Source organism: Nematolebias whitei, chromosome 1, assembly GCF_014905685.2.
Source record: "Nematolebias whitei isolate Nwh7 chromosome 1, NemWhi1, whole genome shotgun sequence".
NCBI classification, from domain to species: domain Eukaryota; kingdom Metazoa; phylum Chordata; class Actinopteri; order Cyprinodontiformes; family Rivulidae; genus Nematolebias; species Nematolebias whitei.
In genome coordinates, this window is record NC_056498.1 from 93,892,934 (window position 1) to 93,912,165 (window position 19,232).

The window sequence follows — 19,232 nt, forward strand, 5'->3', positions numbered from 1 at the left end:
TGAGCAGCTGGTTTTGGCTGTCAGCAGCAAACTGGTTGATCCACTACGAGAAGGTGCTATTTATAAGACTGAGCTGAATACAGCACCTCAGACTGAAGAAGTCTTTCGGATGAAAGACGAAACGTTTCTACATTTTTTTTTTTTTTTTTTGCTTTGTTTTGCTTGTTGAATGTCCAGAGGATCAGACTTAACTTTTTTGGATTTTTCTACCTGGATTATTGAGCATGCATCAGGATGGACCCTTGGTGTCTCTCAGGTGAAACCAGGCAATGCCCCTCTTCAGTGCAATGCCGATGGCCCTCTCTCCATCAGCCAACTCTAAAACATGGCTCTCAGGCTTGAAACTTGCATCACAATCCTTGAATTTTGTGACGTTTGTCACAGTGTGCTTCATTGTTTTCGAGGCGACCATGAGGCCCTTCACCTTCACTCCACAGACCGGGGTGTCATCCACCTTGAAAGTGAATCTGCGGTCCTCCTCATCCAATGCTTGCCTCACCTCGTTTTGCCTTCTCCGCCGCAGTTTGCATCCTTGTGCGTGAAGCTCTAACAGGTACTTAGGGCTGGGTACCTTTCTAAAAAAATCAGTGTCGGTACCTTCACTTTTGTGCCGGTTCCTGAACGGTTCTTTTTTTGGTACCAATTTTGGAATTAATATTAATTTTAACAAGAATAAAATTACATTACAGTACAAATCTTGAGTTTTGTTTTTTTACTTTGGTATTTCTAGTCCAAGCAGTTTTTTTTACATAAAAATAAACAAATAATTTTCAGTCCAAAAGAACCGTTGCAAACAACAAGTGACAAGTCAGTGTCTAATGCTCACTGCTACACACTGGGGACCTTTTCACTTAGCAGTTTTTCTTCAGAAAAATTAACATGTCTGCTTTCTCTGGACACAAACAAGCCCGCTCCTGACTGATGGTGTCACCAGCAGTAGAAAATGTTCGCTCTGAGGGTGTAGATGATGCTTGTTGCACACACAGATACCTGGTTGCCAGTTTGATAGCATTGGCATAGTCTTCCTCACATTCCACCACTGGATTCACAGAGGTTAGGGTTGATGGCAGACTTCTGTAGCTCTGTGGCTCTTCCTGAATCTTCTCTGTGGTTCTCTGGGGTTTAGGGCTCTTATCCCTAACTGACTTTAGAACACAAAACATCAACTATAACATGGGGCGGCTGTGGCTGAGTGGTTAGAGCAGTCGTCCTCCAATGCGAGAGTTGGGGGTTCGAATCCACAAGCAGTCACATGCCCAAGTGTCTCTGGGCAAGACACTGAACCCATCATAGCCTCTGATGTGTGTCCCATCGGTGTTTGAATGTGATAAAGCACTGATTAGTCTCATTAATGATTTGTTCATTTAGCTTTGTAGAGATCTAGTGCTGTGTGGATGGGTAAGTGAGGCACAGATTGTAGTGTAAAGCGCTTTCATAGGCTCCTGTGAGGAGAACATAAACAGTGAACATTAGGTGAACTATTTAAGCAGCTGACCGGTTGGAAGAGCACATTTTTACAAGCTAAGCTTCATCTATTACTGTTGATCTTTAGTTAACTTCTGAGTTGAGCTAGCTATGTAGATAAAATAAAGCTGCACACTAATATCTTAAAGTTAACGTTACATGGATACTAGTTTAACTCACCGCGATGCACGTGTTAAGTTGCAGTAACGTTAACAAACGTAAACTTACCAGCTGAAATCCCAGGCACAGAGCCGTCCTCTGAGTTCTTTGATGAAGAGTAGTCCGGCCTTGGAGATAATGAATCAGGCCGTTCATGCTCTTAATACTCACAGGCTGACTTTAATGCTGAGATTGGAGGAGGGAAGGCTGTGGTCTTCCTCCCTCCTTGCAAACACAGCAACTTACCGCTTGTAAATTGAAGCCATTCAACGCCACACATGCTGCACAAGTGAACTCCGTCTGTGGGCATAACCAACGCCATAGACATAGCCATAGACATACAGCTGTACGGCAGCTCTATACAGCTCTGGGTGTAAACACGTAGTCTTTTTGCTATATGTCTGTGTTTTACCTGCCTGCATGTTGAAACCACATGTCTCGTTACAGCCAATACCGAAACTTGACACCAAAAAAAGTCATGTTTGAATCCATACACCAACTGAACCGAGGGGTGCGGAGAAGGGCTCCTAGGACATACGTCCCCGCAGCTGACGCTGAAGAGGATTACAGCTAATCCAGGACCAACTGTAAAAGGCGGGCTGACTAGTCCATCCGGACTAACAGGGCCTTTCAAAAACGTCCCTCCTTAATCTCATCCGTATTGGTGGGAAAATCTTTGAAACACATTCGCACCCACGACATCTGTCATTGACAGGGGAAATGGCAGCGGAGACATGATTGTTGAATCCTGTTTGTTCCAGCTGACGCGGCTCTCTAAGCTGAAGCTAATATTGTCCAGAAATAACCTGGAGACATTAATACATGCATTCATAACATCTAGGTTTGATTACTGCAACTCACTCCCGTTTGGTATCAGTCAGACCTCCATTGCACGACTGCAACTGGTCCAAAATGCAGCAGCCCAATTTTTAACCAGTACAGGCAAAATAGAGCACATTACACCTGTTTTGGCCTCCCTGCACTGGTTACCGGTTCACTTTCATATCCAGTTCAAAATACTCTTGTATGTCTATAAATCACTGAACAGCTCTGCACCCTCCTATCTCACTGATCTGCTGCAGCTGTATGTCCCACCGCGTTCTCTGAGGTCAGCGGACCAGTTGCTTCTCACAGTTCCAGGAACTCATCTTAAGCGCAGAGGTGACAGGGACTTCTCTGTCACAGGCCCAAGGCTTTGGATCGAGTTACCTCTGCTTGTCAGGCAGGCCCCCTCCCTCACAGTTTTTAAATCCCACTTAAAAACCCACTACTATTCCCTGGCTTTCAACACTGTATGATTTGTGTTGATCCTGTATGCATCACACTGTGTTATTCATGATGTTATCTGCTATTATTTTGTTTCTATATTTTGATTTTACGTTATGTTGTGTGTTGATGTGTGCTTTGCCCGTTTGTTTCTGTTTGTACAGCACTTTGGTTGGCCCTGTCGCTGTTTAAAGTGCTTTATATATAAAATGGTATGGTATAGTACAACACCTTTGAAACGTCTGTTTAAAAGGACTGTCGTTACCCTCTGTGTGCAGGGTGTGCGAGAGAGAGAGAGAGAGAGAAAACACAGCAGGATCGTATGACCTGACTGTGAGAGGATTCTACTCAGAACAATGTTGGAATTTTGTTCAATAACATTCCAATAACAATACCATCAGTACCATCACCTTCCAATAACATTACCATCATACATCATACATGGGCGGCTGTGGCTGAGTGGTTAGAGCAGTCGTCCTCCAATGCAAGAGTTGGGGATTCAAATCCACCAGCAGTCACATGCTGAATTGTCCCTGGACAAGACACTGAACCCCTCGTTGCCTCCGTTGTGTGTCTCATCGGTGTATGAATGTGATAAAGCACTGATTAGTCTCTTTAGAATGATTTGTTCAATTAGCTTTCTAGAGATATAGTAGAGTGCTGTATGAATGGGTAAATGAGGGCATGGATTGTAGTGTAAAGCGCTTTGAGTATCTATAAGATAGAAAGGCGCTATGTAAGTACAATCCATTTACCATACATTGGGTCATAGCACCTTTAAAACGTCTGTTTAAAGGACTGTCGTCACCCTCTGTGTGCAGGGTATGCAAGAGAGAAAAAACAGCAGTGTCGTACGACCTGACTGTGAGAGGGCTCTGCTCTTAGAATGATGTTGGGAATTCATTCAAACTTCCAATAACATCGCCATCACGCACACGTCCCTCCAAGAAATCACGCTGGATACACCCCTGGAGCTGCATCTTACAAAAAAGAGTTGTGTGACCAGGTTCTGCTGCTTATGTGGGACCTGGAGTGAAGGAGAGGGGGGGGGGACGCATCTTCAAGCGCTGAACGTCGCCCGATCATGGCGCTAGCAGCACGTTAGGTGCTAATGTTAGCATAAGCATGAGGCTATCGGGCTGGGTACCTTTCTAACAAAATCGGTATTAGTACTGGTGTCGGTACTTTAATATCGGTGTTGGTTCCTGGACGGTTCTTTTTTCTGTGCCAATTTTGTAATTAGTATTAATTCTAACAAGATATGGTAAATGGATTGTACTTATATAGCGCCTTTCTATCTGATCAAGATACTTAAAGCGCTTTACACTACAATCTGTGTCCTCATCTACCCATTCATACATCACTCTACTAGATCTCTACAAAGCTAATTGAACAAATCATACTAAAGAGGCTAATCAGTGCTTTAGATCACATTCATACAGCGATGGGACACACATTCAATTCAAAAATACTTTATTAATCCCAGAGGGAAATTATTTGTTGTTGTAACTCGTTATCCTCATTTCATTAAGAGATGTTATAGATGCTGATGGCTGTTGACAGGAAGGATCTCTTGTAAAGGTCCATCCCACAGTGGATCCTAAGAAACTGGCTGCAGATGCCGTCCGATCCGTCCACCCATACTCGGCTGGCCTCTTGGTTCCCCTCGGGCTGTAGGACCACCCGATTGCCGGGAAGAACTCCTCCCAAAGCGATGGCCACTCCTCCCAGCAGTCTGCCGAGCTCCTCGTCACTGTGGACAGCCAACTGTAGGTGTTGAGGGATGATCCTGTCCTTCCGCTGTCATGAGCCATGTTTCCTGCTAGTTCCAGGATTTCAGTGGTCAGGCACTCAAGCACAGCTGGCAGGTAGATGAGAATGCATCCACAGAACATCCTTTTCAACTCATTTGAGATTTGGGGCTGTAGTTGAGATGTTATTTGAACTTTTGAGATGTTAATCAGCTGCAGTTGGTTGTAGAAAACTGCCTTGTTGCCATGGTTACGCATCATAACAAATGTCCAAAACCAAAAAAAAGTTTCAGTAAAATTCCTTCCAGCTGCACAGCATCTGATACCAGAGGAAACAATCATCCAAAAAATGTGATTTACATCCAGAAAAAGAGGAATTAAAGTTTCCAAAAACAAAATCTCAGAATGAAAGTAACAGAGCTGCTCCAACATGCAGCCACCTCGAGCGGCGCAATTCTAGAATTCATCAGAGGCAATGAGGGGTTCAGTGTCTTACCCAGGGACACTTCGGCATGTGACTGCTGGTGGATTCAAACCCCCAGCTCTTGCATAGGAGGACGACTGCTCTAACCACTCAGCCACAGCCGCCCACAAGAAAAAAATTACGTTATACATTACGTAATGTAATGAAGCGCTGCGAAAGCCTATTGTAATCGCTCCTTTCAGGCCCGAGCTGCAATTTTTTCCGCCAAATGAATTGGCGTTTTGGGAGCCTTAACATATCCCAAAAGTCACCAAATTTTGTGGACGCATCAGGACTGGGGAAAAATTATGTATTTTAAGGGAGTGGCAAAAATCGCAACAGAAACGGCTCAAGAATGCCACCTGGAAATTTTCAAAATACCCTCCGCATTACCCTTAGTTTGTCGTAGAAACATGAAATTTGGTGCACTTGTCCAATTCCCCAAGGTGCACAGAAAACCCTCTGGCACCAACGTTGTATGATAAACAGGAAGGCGGTCATGTTGGAATGTCGTCCCAATTTTCACACCTTTTTGGTGTTTGGTGTTTTACAGCCTCCACATTTGAACGAACTCCTCCTAGGGATTTTGCTCAATCGGTTTCAAACTTGGCCATTTTGGTCAAAAGGCATGGGGGACGAAAAGTTATCAAAACCGTGCAAACCGAAGCATGCTGAAGGGGCAGGGCCAGACCTCAAAATCTGACATCTCGCCATGAAAAATGAAACGCTAATAGCTCCTACACGAAAACTGTCTGAGACATCAAACCTTAAGTGATTGATCCACATCCGGTCCCCTGAAATACTGAATGGTCAAATCATGACATCACTTAAGCCACGCCCCTGACAACAGGAAGTGTAAAGTTTTACCTTGAATGGTCCCTATCTGACCCCGTCACCTGATCAGCATGATGGTATGTCCAGGGACCAAAGACATGTTGGTGTAACTTGCTTTCCAACACTGACAGTTTGGGGTGGAGCATGTGGGCGTTGCGATGTGGCCAAGTAAGACGTAACGCTGTCGCCATACGTTTTGCTCTAAATTCCACAAATTTGAACCTAGGTTCACCAAAATCAGTATGATCAATCATTATCCACCCCTTGAACAGGAAGCCATGATAATTGCCCAATAGCCTCCACAGCGCCCCCTAGAATATTTTAAAACCTCAGCCCCAAGCCATTTTTGGACCCATAATTCTGAAAATTGGTGAACATTTGTATCGTTTCAGGACCTATGAAAAAGTCTCTTGGAGCCCTGGTCCAAAACCAACAGGAAGTCGACCATTTTGGGTCAAAGGGTCATTTTTGGCCATTTCGAATGGCAAATTTTAATGAACTCCTTTTAGGTATTTTAAGTGATTGCCTTCAAACTTGGTTAATATGCCCTTAACACAATGGGTAGTAAACTTCCCAAAAGCTTGCGTTTTCGTTTGTTAAAGGGGCGTGGCCAGGCCTCAAAGTTGCGCTTCACTCCATAAATTTCCAAACGCTATAACTTTCACATTGAAAGACTGAAATGCACCAAACTTGGCATGACTCATCCCTGTTGGATGTCCGACGATCCACTGTCATCATATTTTGACATCATCAAAGCCTCGCCCCCTCAGAACAGGAAATCTCTTTTTTTTACTTGGAATGCTCCCTCTTTGACACCATTGTCCTAATCAGGATGATCATGTGTTAGAAGACAGATAAGATGGTCTGACTTGATTTAAAGTGCAAACTATTTTTGTTGGAGGATGTGGGCGTGGCGTGGCAAATCAAGAAGTGACGCCGTTGCAATGTGTTTGGCTATAAAATACACAGATTTCAGCCTAGGTGCACCACAGTCACTATGATCGATCATTATCCACCCCTTGAACAGGTATCCATGATAAGTGGCCAATAGCCTCCACAGCACCACCTACATTATTCCTACAGTTATAACTCAGTGAAACATCATCCGATCTGAACCAGATTTATTGTGCGTGATCAGTGAGCACTTATAGACACATTGATATTGTTGTTTAACATACCATACCATACCATACCATTTTATTTATAGAGCACTTAAAACAGCGACAAGGCCAACCAAAGTGCTATACAGACAGAACAACAGGTAACACACAAAGCAATACACAAAATGAAGTAAATCAGAATATAGACATAAAAACGATGCAGATAATGACGACAAACCAGTGTGGAGCATACAGGTTCAAAACACAGATCATCTGGTGTTGAAAGCTACCGAATAGTAGTGAGGTTTTAAACGGGACTTGAAAACCGAGAGGGAGGGGGCCTGTCTGACAAGCAGAGGTAACTCGTTCCAGAGTCTTGGTCCTGCTACAGAGAAGGCCCTGTTACCTCTACGCTTAAGACGAGTTCCTGGAACTGTGAGGAGCAACTGGTCCGCTGACCTCAGGGGACGTGGTGGGACATACGGTTGTAGCATATCAGAGAGATGGGGGCGCAAAACTGTTCAGTGATTTGTAGACATACATGAGTATTTTGAACTGGATTTGAAAGTGAACCGGTAACCAGTGCAGTGAGGCCAAAACTGGTGTAATGTGCTCTCTTTTGCCTGTACTGGTTAAAAATCAAGCTGCTGCATTCTGGACAAGTTGTAGTCGTGCTATGGAGTTCTGACTGATACCAAACAAGAGCAAATTGCAGTAATCAAGCCTAGATGTAATGAATGCATGTATTACTGTCTCCAGGTTATTTTTGGACAATAAGGGCTTCAGTTTAGACAGTTGGAAGAAACATGATTTAACCATTTAACACTAGAACTCCCAAACCTTTGCCATTTGGCAGTTATACCTTTAAATCCCAAGGAACTGCCATTTGGCAGGTTTGAACTTGACTTTAGAAAGAATTCAAATTGAAATTCAGGCCCTGTACACACGTAGCCGGATATCAGGAAAACCGAATAGTTTATCATGCGGTGTGGCCTTTCATCCACACGTGAACTCCGGTTGATGTAACTATAAACGAATAATAACAAAAACTCCGACCAAAGTGGAGATTTGAGAAATCTCCTCTTTCGGGTTTGCGTGTGGACTTTCGGAACCGGAGATATGCGCATTATGTCTGCGACAGATGGTGCAGCGCGGCGCTGACGTCACATGTGCGACAATTGTTTTTGTTTGCCCATTCATTCGGAGGGAAAATGACTGCGTTTAGGGAAGTACTAATTGTAACGCTGGTTCAGGCAATTTTTGCTTGCTTGTTTTTACAAGCACAACTGCTCCAACAGATGGAATTACAAAGGAGAAAAAGCGTTTGGCGTTCAGCTCTTTTACAGCAACTATCCCTACCGATACGGAGGCACAATACCGCCATTCAGCGTCGCCGTCGCCGGTTTTGGATCAGACCTGGACGCACTGCTGGCTGGTGGGAAAACTTTGAGAAGGAAATTGTTCTCCCACAGGAATGGCGTGAGAACTTCAGAATGTCACGGTCGTCATTACTGTCGCTCTCGGAGTTACTCCTTCCTTACATTCAAGGGAAGAGTACTGTAATGCGATCTCCAGTCTGTGTGGTCAAAAAAGTTGCATGCACGCTATATTATTTGGCTGACGAGGGAAGACTGCGTAAAACGGCCAATGCATTTGGCTTATCAAGACAAGTAGTCTCAAACATAATTAGAGAGGTGTGTAAGGCTATAACTGTGTACTTGGGACCATCTTACATAAAAATGCCAACAACAGAGACTGCTGTGCGTGCACTTGTTGAGGGATTTGAGCAGGCTTATGGTCTCCCTCAGTGCCTTGGAGCTGTGGATGGGACTCATGTGGAGATAAAGCAGCCATCAGCTAATTCTACAGAGTACCTAAATAGGAAGGGGAGGTTTTCTCTTAACATACAAGCCACCTGTGATTACAAGTACAGCTTTATTGATGTAGTTGTGAAATGGCCAGGGAGTGTGCATGATGCCAGAGTTTTTGCTAACTCCACAATAAACACAAATCTGAAAAACATGAAGATTCCCCCCTGTCCAAGACAAATTGTGGAGAACGAAGACGCTATACCCATTTACATACTGGGTGACCCTGCATACCCACTTCTACCTTACCTGATGAAAGAATATGCTAACGGAGGAAGCAATGTTCAGGAGCAGTACTTTGGACTTTCGTTGTGCCGAGCTAGAATGGTGATTGAATGTGCATTTGGAAGACTAAAAGCCCGATTTGGAGCCCTGAGGAGAGCCATGGACATCAATATGAACGATCTTCCATTTGTTATATATGCATGTTTTGTGTTGCACAATTTTTGTGAGGCATCAAAAGACACTGTGGATGAAAACAGAATAACTGAAGCTATTCAACATGACAGGAACAATCAACCGGACACACAGCCAGTGGTCAGAGGAGACAGCTTGGCAGCAGAAGGAAAGCGGGTCAGGAGAGTCCTCACTCAGTGTCTGGATCCATAAACACAAAAACCTGTGAACTATTTAGCAGACTGCGTTGTTTTTTCATAAAAAAACGTTATAGTTAGCACCATGTATGTTAGAGAATTTTTAAATTGTTTTGTGCAATGTTATTGCATTTCATTCTATTAATGCATGAAAAGCTACCACCCAGGATTTAGATACATTATATAATAGTTTGTAGCTCATTAGACAGACTTTTAAGTGAAATGATTTTACTTTTCTCTCTTAAAATTGGACCTGTAGTGTATTAAATAGTGCTGCCAATACTTTCTGATGAACATGACTGTATTTGTAACTGATAAATGTCATATTCACAAAAATTCACATAAAGAAACTTGCTTTTAAAATGTTTGTCAATTTATTCAAACGAACACACTTAACATGTTCTTATTTTGTGTTTCATTTATGAACAGATCAGATTATAACAGATCTACAACAGATAAAGCTTTTTAAACATGGGAGAAAAGCAGCACAGTTACTGTACACTTTTAAATCAGTGATGCCCAAGTCCATAACTTGGGAGCTACCACAGGTACATTTCAGCTGCATTTTCTTCAACAAACCAGTATGAAATAGCTGATTTCAATCATCAGTATGTATTTGATAGTGGTGTTTTGGAGAAATACATCTAAGTAGCAGTAGCTCCCAAGGACTGGACTAGATCACCACTCTTATAAAGATTCACGTAACAAAAATGTAAATAGTTAAAGTATTGTGCAATTGCTACATTTTAAGCTTTTCACAGTATGTATAAAAAGATAGCAAACAGAAAAAAAACACTGTCAGAGTAAATAACACTGTGATTAACAACCTGACATGTGTGCAACCTTGTGCAAAAGTGGAACTTGTATATACTTAACTGTACCAGACTTGTTTCGATGTATAAAACAGTACTCTACTGGTCATTAAAAAGGGCCTGACTGAATGAAAATTGGTCAGTGGCTTCAGCAGGTGTGTGGAACACAGCTTCAGTGTTCATAGTGTTTCCTGGTCTTGTGTTTTGACGTGTTCTGTCAGAAGTGGAGTTGTTTGGGTATGGGTAATTTGCTGAGTTTTGGTGGACAGAATGGTGGGCCATTGTGTGCGAATACATCGGACCTCTTGGCTCATATGGCATGTACTGTGGTGGTTGTGCAGGTGCATGAATGACCTGTTTCAGAAGAGAAAACCCATCAACAATCGATGTGGTAAGTCTTTCCAGTGTATTGGACATTTTTGAATAGTTTTCGGATGCTTTTTGTTCTGATGTCTCAATGATTTCCACCAGTCTCTTTTTCACACGCTGGTCTTCCTCAAGAGCATTCAGCCACTGGGTCTCAGCAGGCAGCTTTCTCCTCAGACGGTCGTGTCTGTGTCCTTTTAGTTTTGCCTTCAAAAGAGAAATGAAAATCATCACAATTAAACATAAAAAAGTAAACCTGGATCATGTTGATGTTGTACTTTTCACATCACTTCTACATAACAATATGTAATAACAGCGTATCCAATGTTTGCTATATGTCTTAAAGTGTATTTTGTACCCACCACCCCATCAAACTAATGAATATGTAGGCCTAACATAATATGAGATGAGTAAGAGCATGATGGTGTCATTTCTTTTTTGCAATAATAATAAAAATAAATCAGCAACCCGTACACAGTAAAATATAAAAAACATCACATTCCAGCCTCCACTACACACCTCAACTCTTGCATAATTTTTAACACACATATTGCCTTAACTGTATTTTTAATAGCAACACAATTCAACAAACCTGTTCCGTGAATTATAGTACATCCAACAGATGAACATTTACAGCAAAAGTACTTTTATTTATGAGGAATGGACAGAAAAATATACGTACATCAAGCAGGTCTCTCCTCTCCTTTGAAGTAGGACCCACACTGCTTTCATTATCAGACCCTGTGTCTGCTACATCCATGGTAGTGGAGGAAGAAGATGTGGATGGTGAGGGTAGGGTCCAAGAATGATCCAGGTCAGCTGTTTCAATACCGGAGGATATGGTAGTACTAGCTGGAGAGCCACCCCAGATTTGTTCGCACAGTTCGAAGTACAGAAGAACCACTCGACCGTGTCCACTCCTGCGTCCTGTATCAACAGCATGGCGATATTTACCTCGGACTGCTTTCATTTTTGTTGTTAAATTCCCGCGCGTGATGTCGGCATGTGAATGGGGAAACTCGTCGGAGGACCCCGTTGGGTAATGCTCTAAAAAAACCGCTAAAATATCAACATACTTGTTCTGACAGGATTCCCAGTCGACATTTTCCTGAGTTTTATTAACTTTGTACTCCAACACGGTATTTAATAGTAGTTCAACCTCGCGGTCTGTCCACACAAACGAACCTCCAGGCGCCATGATTCAATACTAACAGGAAGTTGTGGTTGCTTTGAAGGGTTGTGATTTGCTGATATACGTTTCACCTTTGCACTACACTGCCTCCTATGGGTTGGGCATATTCTTTACAACGCTCTGTGGTGAACATCACCGGGTTCATGTAGACGATCATTTTCTCTATCCGAACATGTATGTACGGCGATATTTTTTTGCGCGGATATTCGTTTTTTCAAACACCAGGCTACGTGTGTACAGGGCCTCATTCAAATTCAGCCCGCTTGCCTCCATTGTTATGTAAATGAGGCCATTACATTTGCAAGAAGTAACTCTAAAGACACTCTACTCAGCAACAAGTTGGTCCAAAGGAACTTCAATGTAACTTCTGTAATTATTATGGTTTGAAGAACCCCCCCTCCCCCCCAAATTTTTTTTTAAAAATTTACGTTACCAGAAATTTAGATTCAAAATTAAAAGCTTCATTGTTATATGCACATTAAAGACACATGTTACCCTGTTTCCATGTACAATGAAATTCTTACTTTGCTTCTCACAGCGGATGTCCAAAATATTTTATATAAATCTAAGTACGCAAGTAATAAAATATAAAACAGGCATGCAACAATATGATAACAAAAGCCATAATCTTGCTGATGGAGGGCACTCCCAGTGTTGCAGACCATACGTCATGCACCGCTGGAAGGCGAACAATCCCTCGCAGGATGAGGATTGCAATGAATGCCATTAGTTCAGGGAGGGCCATGAACCAGTTTTCATGCTGTGACTGGCATGCATGCTGGACAGTCCACTCCTGTATGGTCCGAAGCATTTCCAGAGAGATGAAACAGAGGAAACTCTGTAAGCGACTTGACACTTTTCTTCTGGCTAAAGCAGTTGGTTCTCCATCCGTGGGATGACATTCAATTGGGCTGTGATGCAGAGGTCTTCCGATCTGTTCTTCACACCACACTGCCATCTTTTGCCGTCTCTGTGAGCCACTCGTGTGTCTCCATGCGTCCTCTCTTTTCTGGAGGTGGTGAATTCTCCTCATCTACAGGACCATATGTTTGAGATTTGATTAGTGAAAGGTTGAAATAATGTGAAACTGACACAAACATAATATTTGAATTGTAATTCCAAAACATCTCAACTATGCCCCCTTTGTACTAATGTAGGATTTTTTTCACACTGCAAAAATAATAATAATTATTTTTTTGTTTTGTTATGTGGAGATTAAATTTTTTGGGTTGATTTGATGGTGTGACGGAGCAGATACTAAAAGATTTTTTTTCTTTCTGCTGCCTTTCTTTTATTTTCTTTCTTCAGTTGTATATATTTTTCTTGTACATAAATTTGCTTTGTTTTTAATGAAAATTAATGAATAAACTAAATGAATGGGAAAAAAGTGGCATATTGTTTAGTCAAAATAGCTCTGATTTTTTAAACCTTTTTAAAGTAATTTTGTCTTTTAAAAATTTGCCAGTAGCTTAAGATATTTTTACATAAATTTATACAAAAAACCCTCAGCTACTTGAAAAAAAAACATTTTTAACTAAAACATTCATAAAACCCTAAGTAAAAACATCTTATCAAGCCATTTGTCTTGTTTTAGGTCAAAATACATATTCTTGAGCAATTTTAACTTATCAAGATGGTACTTTTTGCAGTGCGTCTCTTCCAAAACCACAATAGCCATAACCGGCAAACAAATGTAGGAAATTAAGGACTTTAGGAAATCTTACCAGAAGAAATTTCAGAGTCAGAACTCAGCTCAAGAGTAATTTCTTCTCTCTCGGAGTCACAGGTGTTGACATCAGAATCAGAATCAGTTTACTATTGCCATGTCAATGAACGAGGTTCACAAACTAAGAATTTGCTTCGACATAAGGTGCGAATAGTAATAAAGTAAAATAAAGTAAAAATGAAAACATTACATAAGACATAAGACCTGTGTACACCCACAAATAAAGTAAAAATGAAAACATAACATAAACATGTGTACACCCATTGTTTGCTTTCCGGTAAGCAAAGGTAACCACTGGAAGTAGCGATAAGCACCTTTGCTTGCAGCCTGTCCTCCAAGGGGTCCGGAAGCTTACTTCAGCGCCGTAGTATTACCTGTAGCTGTCTAAAGTAGCCTCATTAAGGCTGCGACGAGGTGATTCATCCAGAATATTAACGACCTTAAATCCGTGAGTCACACCCTGATCTCACTCTGTTACCTCGAACCTCCAAGCAGCAGGGATGGATCTTCTGGTCCAGAGAAACTCGCGTTGTGGCCGCTCACCTCTTACTTTAGCGTTGCAATTGTTAACTGTTCTGGTAATCTTTAGGGCCCTGGAAATGGGCACAAGGGTGTTGTCACTCAATAACTAATGAACCTTTCAAAACCTCCTTTATTGGTGTTGTTAAGTGAACCAAGCATTACCATGTTTTTGTTCAATAAGGGTGAAATAATAGTCTAGGATTATTCATTTTGCGTTGCTTTAATCAATAGTTTGGCAGGGGATACAGCATCAGGCACAATTTTATAATGATTAAATTTCATGAGTACATAGGATACACTTTCTTCCCTAAGTGGGGCGATGACTACTATCTGAGGAATTCTAAACCTCAAGAGCCCTTGAGGATTTATAGATACTGCCTTCACATAGACCTTTCACAAATCAAGCCAAAAGATATTCTCCCTCATCTCCCTCATGAACCAGAAGCACCTACGAGCAAGTCTCACCAGTAACCAATTTAGTACTCCTAAATTTATCCTGTATGCTATTCTTCCAATTTGATGAAATAATTTAGTCAGAGCAGAGTAAGAATGAGGTCGTCTGCTTACCATGATTCTGAGGCGACCCTTAGTGAGTCACTGTGATGGTAAGGGCATATTTCCAGTCCCCTAGGAGAGAGGTACCGGCCGAACCTCGAAGACAAGCGCAGCTATTCCAAATTAGAGAAATCAGAATTTTGGACGGGCCCAGATCAAGCTATTAATAGAAGTAGGAAGCTCATCCAGTTCAAGTGTCGATGAATGAAAGCTTAAATCCAATCCCATCTGAGTGAAGAAAAGTTAACTTCCAACATCGTCTCAAGACTGGTAAAATCCAACTCCTTTTTGGGCTCCTTCTGATCCGACGAGCTGCCTCTCGCCTGTGATTCCCTCTGCTCGGCTCTCCAGTTCAGCTTTGACTCAGCATTCACCAAGTTTCATCCGTTCAGTCTGTATTTAAAGACCTCTTTTTTCCTCCTCCTCTTAAGGAGGGGTTTTGGAAAATTACATAATCTTTTTTCCAGTAACTTGTCTGTTATTTTGCACCTCAACCGGTTCAGACCAGTTTTCGGGTACTTTCCAAACTTTGTTTTGCTCAAAAATGCGTCATCATGAGAGAGGCAAAGTTGAACCTCCTGACCCTCTGTTCTCCTTTCTACTGCTCGAGGCAAGCCCAGGCCTGTCCTAGACGGGCATGTCTGGACTTGTTTACTGTTACATGAGGCCTCAGAACTGCTCTTTAACGTCAACACTTCACAAGTAAATCACACAATCATACAATGGATTATACAATTCTTAAAAATCAATACATTTCATTAGTTGATTACTTGTTGATTATTAGTACAATAGTAAAACACTTTTGATTACACATTATCATATTTAGCTTGATTTAAAGCAGGAGTTCAGTCCTTTTGTTTTTAGCTGCTGAGGAGAACCTTTGATCAGGCTTCATCTTCATTAAAGCTGGTCGTCTGCCATGCATCATCACTTCAGACACCAGGTTTATCGACACCATACAATAGAAAACAATAAAAAAGCTTAGAACATGGTTCAGAATCATATCCAAAGCCTGCTTTGCACTGTAAACCTTTGCCATCTTTGCTTCTCTGAAAACAGAGTAAGTGAAATATATGTTGTGATGTGACTTTTTATCCACCTGGAGGTGGATACAATCAAGGGTTTTTTCTTCTCCGAGTATCAACATCGTTCACACTATCACCCATCCCCCCCGGTTAGCATTTGCCTGGGACAGCATTACCTGTACACAACAAAAGGTGGTCTAATGGGATACAAATTACTCCAACTGCCATTTGGCAGTCTCTGGTAGAAGAAGGAGTCATTTGAAAATGCTGGGAGTCCTAGTGTTAACCATCATGTTTACATGTGCGCCCCCTAGATTATTCCAACAGTTATATCTCAGTGACATATCATCCAATATGTACCAGATTTATTGTGGATGATCAGTTAGCACTTCTAGACACAATGGTATTGTTCTTTAACATTGGACTCCATTGCGCCCCTACATTATTCTAACAGTAATATCTCAGTTATATATCGGCCAATCTGTACCAGATTTATTGTGTGTTATCAGTGAACTGTTCTACACGCATTGGGATAGTTTTTAAACTTTTGACTCCTGTGCGCCCCCTAGATTATTCTTAAAGTTATATCTTAGTGATATATCATCAGATCCGCACCAAATTTTGGGTGCGTCATTAGTGAACACTTCTAGACACATTGTTATTGTTGTTTAACATTTGACTCTAGTACGCCCCTAGATTATTCCAACAGTTATATCTCAGTGTAATATCATCCAATATGTACCAGATTGATTGTGTGTGATCAGTGAGCACTTATAGACACATTGGTATTGTTCTTTAACATTTGATTCAAGTTCGTCCCCTAGATTATTCCAACAGTTAAATCTCAGTGAATTATTGTCATATGATCGGAACCAGATTTTTTGTGCATAATCGGTGAACATGTCTAAACACTTTGATATTGTGGTTTAACATATGACTCAAGTGCGCCCCCTTTCATGCTGATATGGGCGGAAGGCGATTGTAAAGTTGAGGCGCACCCCGGTGGACGCGTGCGGGAATAGCATGAGAGCATTCGCGACGGTGACTGGGAGGCGTTGATGGAGCGCTCGCGGGTGATGTCGAAGGTTAGGCAAATGCGCTCCCCGGTGAACGGGCGCGGGATGGGAGCGAGAGCGTTCGTGATGGTGACTGGACAGAGTTGCTGGAGCTCCTGCAGTCGCCGTGAGGCCGGAGCAGCGCCTTGCTGTGATGGCCTTAAATGCTGCTTGCAGCTTTCATTTAACTTTGGTATTTCTATTCCAGGCAGTTGTCTTACATAAAAATAAACAAATAATGTCCAGGTCAAAAGAACAGTTGCAAACCAGTGACACGTCCGTGTCTAATGCTCACTGCTACACACTGAGGACCTTTTCACTTAACAGATTTTCTTCAGAAAAATCAACATGTCTGCTTTCTTTGGACACAAACAAGCCCACTCCTGGCTGATGGTGTCTCCAACAGTAGAAAATGTTCACTTTTAGGGTGTGGATGATGCTTGCAGCACACACAGATACCTGGTTGTCAAGTTTGATAGCACTGACATAGTGTCCCTTAAATCCCACCAGCAGGTCACTGGATTCACTGAGGTTAGGGTTTATGACAGACTTCTGCACCTCTGTGTCTCTACCTGAATTTTCTCCGTGTTTCTCTGGGGTTTGAGCTCTTATCATCTCCCTAATTGACATTAGAACACAAAACATCAACAATAAAATGGTTGTGTTATTATTGTTCAAAAAGCATTATCTAGGCTGAGAAATAAAAGCTTAACTGTCAACAACGTCCTTTAAAGTTTACTTACCTCCACCATGGAGCCTCCACTGTAGAAAAAGGCAGCAAACTTTTAACAACAAAGTTTGCGACTGTTCTGTGGTACCCACCTCACTTTTCTTTTGTCTGTCTGTCCTCCTCAGGCCCTATTTACATGGACATGATGGGGGGAAACGTAGGCTTTTTCGTATGTTAATTAGAGGAAAAGATTTGCGTAGACACGGTCGGATTTTGGGTTTACATGCATCCGGAGGATTCCCTCCCGCCCTCCCGAATTCGCTGTAGTTACCATGCCGGGTCATTAGTTGGCGCTGTGAATTTTGTACCTTCTAAATCTGTATCTAAAAATAATCTAAAAAAAAAAAAAAAGTCAGGGAATTATTAATTGATAAAGCTCTGTACATGTTGTATAACACAATCATTGTTCCACATTTATTCTATTGCATTGATGCTTGGGAGAAAGCGTGTAAAACATTTACAAAACCTATTTTTATTTTACAGAAAAGAGCTGTAAGAATCATCACTAGAAAGCATTACAGTCACCCATCAAGCACATTATTTTATCAACTGAAGTTATTGAAGTTCCATGATTTGGTAGATTATAGTATTTTATCAGTTATGTATAGGGCTCAAAATAACACATTACCATTAAATATCCAAAGAAATTTCGTTAAAAGACAAAGTTGTTATAATCTTAAGGGGATAGAGATATTTGTCAAATCAAAATTCAGAACTAGTCTGAAGGGAAGGTCTACCTCAATCCAAGGAGTTGGATTGTGGAATGGTCTAGAGAGTGATGTTAAAAATGCCAAGTCAATGTGTACATTTAAGAAAAAGATCAAAGCTGAATTGTTTAAAATATATATATGAAGTAGCTTAGTGTGTTTTTGTATTAGAATTAGAAAAAATAAAAAGAGTTATTCATTTTGTTCTGTTACTTGAAAATTATTATGATTGAACTAATTGTTTGAAAAAAGGTGCAGATATAATAAGATTTTTTCTTCTTTGAGCTGCCTTTCATTTTAAATCTCTTGTATTTTTTTATATTGGTATGGAATTGTTTTGTATTTTTTAAAATGAATAAACTTTATTCCATACCATACCGTAATGCGCATGCGTGCTGCCTTGGCATGCCGTTTTTTCTGGGTTAATGAGCTAACAACAACGTAACAACAAGTTAAAGCTGGATTTTGGATAAGAGTCGACAGATTTGACGCCAAGCGGGACCGCTTCATCTAACAGCTCCACACCGGTCGCTGAGTTGACCAGAACGGAGCCGACGATGTCTGACTTTATTCCGTGATCATCAATATCTGATTTACTGCAGGTAAATCAAATGTTCTTAATAATGTTAGTTTGTGTTTACTTGGTTTACAAAACAACCAACTTGAGTTTTTATTTTTCCTGAAAGAAGAAGGAGCTGTCCGTCCACCAGGCGGACCGGTTCTGAATGAGGCTCGGCCCAGATGAACTGCAGGAGGACGTCGAAGAGACAGATGTTGGATGAACTATTTATTTAAAATTCCCCTCAGTTCTTTTATTCAATCCATTGAATGTTTTAAGTTGCATTAATCAAAGGAGTGACTTCCTGAACGAGCCAGATGAACAACGTGGGACATCCAGGATGAAAACAAGAGTCCAGTTCATTAATGCAGTTTACAGTTCACTTGTTTTTAATAGTGTGTTCAGTTTAGTTATCAGTGTTTGTGTGACATACAGTTTGTGGTGTTGAATAAATAAATAAAATAAAAATTAAACTTGATGTCTTC

At 41.4% G+C, this 19,232-nt stretch overlaps 2 protein-coding genes across 2 annotated transcripts in view; one reads left to right on the plus strand and one right to left on the minus strand.

The window, feature by feature from the left end:
• Nucleotides 1-19,232, plus strand: part of mtm1 (myotubularin 1) — a gene marked incomplete in the record, with an annotated part of 286,925 nt that overhangs the window by 202,622 nt on the left and 65,071 nt on the right.
• LOC119414159 lies at nt 10,332-12,082 on the minus strand. The gene is made up of 2 exons (XM_037681273.1): nt 11,359-12,082; nt 10,332-10,883 (listed from the first exon to the last, which is right to left on the minus strand). The coding sequence occupies exons 1-2, from the start codon at nt 11,872-11,874 to the stop codon at nt 10,410-10,412; spliced, it is 990 nt and encodes a 329-aa protein (XP_037537201.1). The 5' UTR covers nt 11,875-12,082; the 3' UTR covers nt 10,332-10,409.

Coding starts and splice junctions, on each gene's coding strand:
- LOC119414159 (XM_037681273.1), bottom strand. CDS start 11,874: ATGGCGCCTGGAGGTTCGTTTGTGTGGACAGACCGCGAGGTTGAACTA. Junction 10,884..11,358: donor AGAGGAGAGACCTGCTTGAT/GTACGTATATTT, acceptor TCTCTTTTGAAG/GCAAAACTAAAAGGACACAG.